General features: G+C 59.4%; 1 protein-coding gene across 1 annotated transcript; it reads right to left on the reverse strand.

Moving 5' to 3' along the window:
* Positions 1-1,427: 1,427 nt before the first annotated feature.
* LOC109740002 (uncharacterized) lies at positions 1,428-4,147 on the reverse strand. The gene is made up of 3 exons (XM_020299051.1): positions 3,775-4,147; positions 2,671-3,161; positions 1,428-1,811 (listed from the first exon to the last, which is right to left on the reverse strand). The coding sequence occupies exons 1-3, from the start codon at positions 4,145-4,147 to the stop codon at positions 1,428-1,430; spliced, it is 1,248 nt and encodes a 415-aa protein (XP_020154640.1).
* Positions 4,148-4,359: the final 212 nt, after the last annotated feature.

Raw genomic sequence — 4,359 nt, forward strand, 5'->3', positions numbered from 1 at the left:
GGAGTCCGGCGCTGGTGGCAGGTACTGGGTCTCGGCCCAGTCGACGAGGAAGTCGGCCAGTGCTTGTGACTTGATGGCGGTGCGAGGCTGGTAGTAGATGGTGTAGGGGGCCAAATCTATGGCCCATTTGGCCACTCGGCCTGAAGCATCTCGGCTTCCAATGATCTCGGCAAGCGGAGCCGTGCAGACCACAGTGATTGGGTGCTCTTGGAAGTATGGCTTCCGTTTCTTGGCGGCAAAGTGCACGCCATAGCACATCTTCTGATAGTGGGGGTAGTTTTGCTTGGAGGCGGACAACACTTCGCTCAGGTAATATACTGGCCTCTGGACTGGTAGTGCTTTGCCTTCCTCCTTGCGCTCCACAACTATGACAGTGCTGACCACCCGGCTGGTGGTGGCGATGTAGAGGAGCATGGGCTCCTTAGGAATCAGAGCCGCCAGGATAGGCGGAGTGGTCAACATCTTCTTGAGCTGGAGAAAAGCTTCGTCCGCCTTGTCGTTCCACTCAAAAAAAGTGGTCTTCTTCATGAGCTAGTACAGGGGAAGAGCCTTCTCGCCCAGCCGACTGATGAAATGGCTGATGGGTGCCAAGCAGCCAGTGATTTTTGCACGTCTAGCAGTCGAGTGGGCACTTCCATCCTCTCGATGGCTTTGATCTTCACAGGGTTGCACTCTATGCCGTGGTCTGAGACCAGAAAGCCAAGAAGCTGGCCGGCTGGCACTCCGAAGACGCATTTCTCCGGGTTGAGCTTGATTTGAAATCGACGCATGTTCTTGAAGGTCTCCTTAAGGTCTTCTAGCTGCGTTCCATGCTTCTTCGTCTTCACCACCACATCATCCACGTAGACATGGGCGTTTTTGCCGAGTTGCTTGAGGAGGCACTTCTGCATGCAACGTTGAAACGTGGCGCCGGCATTCCTCAGGCCGAACGTCATGGTCAAGTAGCAGAAGGCTCCAAATGGTGTGATGAAGGCGGTCTTCAGCCTGTCGGCCAGGTTCAGCTTGATCTGGTGATACCCTGAGTATGCGTCCAAAGAACTCAACAGCTCGCATCCGGCTGTGGAGTCTATCACTTGGTCAATTCTCGGCAAAGCAAATGGGTCTTTGGGGCAGGCTTTGTTGAGGCTGGTATAATCAATACACATGCGCCATTGCTTGTTTTTCTTCAGCACAAGGACTGGGTTGGCCAGCCACTCTGGAAAGAACACTTCCATGATGAAGCCAGCTGCCAGCAGCCGGGCTATCTCTTCTCCGACGACTCTTCTCTTCTCCTCTGACAGGTGGTGCAAGGGCTGCCTGACTGGCTTGGCATCTGACCAGACGTGTAGCTTGTGCTCGGCGAAATCCATCGGAACACCCGGCATGTCTTTGGGAGACCATGCAAAGATATCCCGATTCTCACGGAGGAAATCGACGAGCTCGCCTTCCTATTTGCTGTCAAGATTTGCTCCTATGACAGTGTGCCTCTCCGGGTGCTCCGGGTCCAAGGGTATCTTCTTTGTCTCTTTGGCCGGCTTGAACGAGCCCTCGGCTTCCGACTCCTTGGGGTTGGGTGACATTTCCGGCTGCTTGCCTGCCATCGCCACAACCCGGTCAAGGAGCCGCTTCTCGGCCGCGATCACAAGGGACTCGGTCAGCCGGCTGCTATCTGCCGCGCAGGCGGATGACTGCTTGTAATCCCCTGCTATGGTTAGAATTCCCTTGGAACTCGGCATCTTCATCTTGAGGTAAGCATAGTGGGGGACCGCCATGAACTTGGCCAGAGCAGGCCGGCCAAGTAGTGCATGGTATGGGCTCTCAAGGTCCACCACCTCAAACCAGACTGGCTCTCGGCGGAAGTGATCTTTGTCTCCAAAGAGGACGTCTATCTGGATCTTGCCGATTGGTGAGCAGGAAAGGCCAGGAACTATGCCATGGAATACAGTCCGGCTGGGCTGAAGCTGCCTTTGTTTGATTCCTAACTTCTCCATGGTATCCTTGTACATGATGTTGATGTTGCTGCCGCCATCTATCGGGACTCGGGAGAAGCGAGCAGCTCGCCTCTCTGTGGAAAAGGTGGCATCCAGAACCAGGGCTAGGAGCCGGGATTGGGCATTACTTCCGGGTGGTCGGCTCTGCTCCAGCTGATGGGCTTCTCGGACCAATGCATGAACTCGGGGGTCTCTGATGCCACTGCATTTACTTCTTGCTGTCGTTGCCGTCTGCTATGCTTGTCGTCGGCCATGCTGGTGAACACGACATAAGCTCCGTGCTCTTCGGGATACTCGTCTTGTATGGTTCCGACCGTCGAACTGTCGGCTGCTGGGGTGGGGGCGGAGGCGGCTGCCCAGCAGGCGGAGGAGGCAGAAGGCCGTCACCCTTGGCGATCCTGGTGAGCCAATGGCACTTCCGAGTGGTGTGGTTGGACGGCTTCGCGCCGCTGTGAAATTTGCAAGGTGCATCAAGAGTCTGCTCATACGAGAAAGCAGGCAGCCAATTGGGCTTGCCGCCCTTCTGGCGCTTGGATGGAGGCCGCCCTTCCGGCTGCTGGTCTTCGACTGTCGCCACCTGCCGGCTTGTAGAAGCCGGCTGCGCGGCCTTGCGTTTGTTGTCGTTGGGTTGCTGACGCCGACTGGTGTCACCAGCCGGGGCCCGAAGAGCTGGAGGAGCCACTTTGCCAGATGCATCAACTTGGATCTCTGCCTTCATGGAGGAGTTGGCCGTGGCGTATTTATCTGCTATGATCAGCAGCTCGTCGAGGGTCGCCGGCTCGTCACAGAGAAGCCTGTGCTTAAGAAGGGTGCCCTCTCGGCACCCGGCGGTGAAGCACTCGATGGCCTGCACCTCGTGCATGCCCTCGCAAGAGTTACGAAGCTCGGTCCAGCGTGTGAGGTAGTCGCGAGTCGGCTCGTTGGGGCCCTGGACACACAAGGAGAGCTGACGGGGCTTGGGCGGCCGCTTGTACGTGCTGGTGAAGTTGCGGATGAATGCTTCGGTGAAGTTGACCCAGCTGTTGATGCTGCTGGGCTTCAGGCTGTTCAGCCACGTCCGGGCCGTGCCCTGGAGCATGAGCGGAACGTACTTCATGGCGACGCGCTTGTTGCCATTTGCGATACTGACGGCTGTGGAGTAGTCGACCAGCCAGTCCTCCGGCTTCACGGAGCCGGTGTATTTTGGCGTATCTCTCGGGAGCGTGAACCCTTTGGGAAAGGGCTCATCTCGAATGCGGGGGCCAAAACAAGGCGGACCCAGCTCATCTTCTTCTTCTAACGCCAGGGATCGGTTGAGATGGTCGATCCAGTGGCGGGCATCGTTTTCTCCGACTCCTTCTCGGTGGCCAAGGCGGTCGCCGAGTGTCGGGTGCTCAACGGGCGACGGGGAGACGCGCCTCTCCCTGCGGGGGGGGGGGAGGTGGACAGTCATCCCGTCGTTCCACTGCTCTTGGGCGGCCGTCTTGGTCGCGCTCGATGGTGATGCGAGTCCGGCTGCGGCTGGCAGTCGGCTCCTTGTCTCTTCTTCCGCGGACGCCACCAGTCAGCGTCCGGGATGTCGCGCCTTGGTCTCGGCGGGGAGGTAGACCGTCATTCTGCCGGTTTGGCACCTCAGTGCGGCAGCCGGCCTCGTGCTGCTCAGCAGCCGCGTCGAGGAGCCGCTGGACGCGCTCCGCCATCTGGCGACCCTCTTCGCCCTCGAACTTGTTCAGCTCTTCTGCTACCGCCTGGGCAGCTCGTATGTTCTCCCCAGGCGTGGCGTAGACGGGGCGATCCGCTCCGAACAGGCTGGCGATGGCCACACCGCATTGCTGGACCGTGCCGATGCGGCTAGGCCCGCCAGGAGCTGGCGTGCCACCCACAGCGCGGTCCATCTCGCGTTGGTAGGCCTCCGATAGGCATCTCATGTTGGCCAGCTTCTTAGCTCTCTCGACGAGCTGGACGCGGCGTGCTTCCAGCATCTCGGCGTCGGCGACTTCTAGGATGGGCGCCATCAGGTCTTGCAGTGCCGCATCGAGCGGGTCATGAGCACCTCCGCCGGAGTGCTCGCTGTGGCCGATGACAAGCACCTCCGTGACGGCGCTTCCGCCGCTCTCCGTGCGAGGAAGCGGCTCGTCATAGACCACCACGTTGGTGGGGAACGCGTCAAGCGACGCAGTGTCGGAACCGACAAGCATCGGGTCGGTGGAGCCAACAGATTCCAAGTCTACAGCAGGCTAGCTGGCGACGTGGAGCTGATCGAGGAGGCTGACGAGGCGGCTCTCAGGGCCATCGGTGCCCACATCAGACGCGGGCTCGTCGGAGAGGTGAACCTCGCCGACAAGATCGGCGAGGCAGCTCGCCGCGCAGGCGACCTCCGCGCCATGCAGCGCGTCGGCGCAGACTCCGT

The sequence above is a fragment of the Aegilops tauschii genome, chromosome 3 (assembly GCF_002575655.3).
Source record: "Aegilops tauschii subsp. strangulata cultivar AL8/78 chromosome 3, Aet v6.0, whole genome shotgun sequence".
NCBI lineage: Eukaryota > Viridiplantae > Streptophyta > Magnoliopsida > Poales > Poaceae > Aegilops > Aegilops tauschii.

Excerpts from the sequence above, each read along its gene's own strand:
- LOC109740002 (XM_020299051.1), bottom strand. The coding sequence starts at position 4,147 with ATGCTTGTCGGTTCCGACACTGCGTCGCTTGACGCGTTCCCCACCAAC. Across the intron at positions 3,162-3,774 it reads CGGCACGGTCCAGCAATGCG|ATACGCCAAAATACACCGGC; the intron begins GTGTGGCCATCG and ends CGCTCCCGAGAG. Across the intron at positions 1,812-2,670 it reads CCATGAAGGCAGAGATCCAA|GTGGTGGACCTTGAGAGCCC; the intron begins GTTGATGCATCT and ends GTCTGGTTTGAG.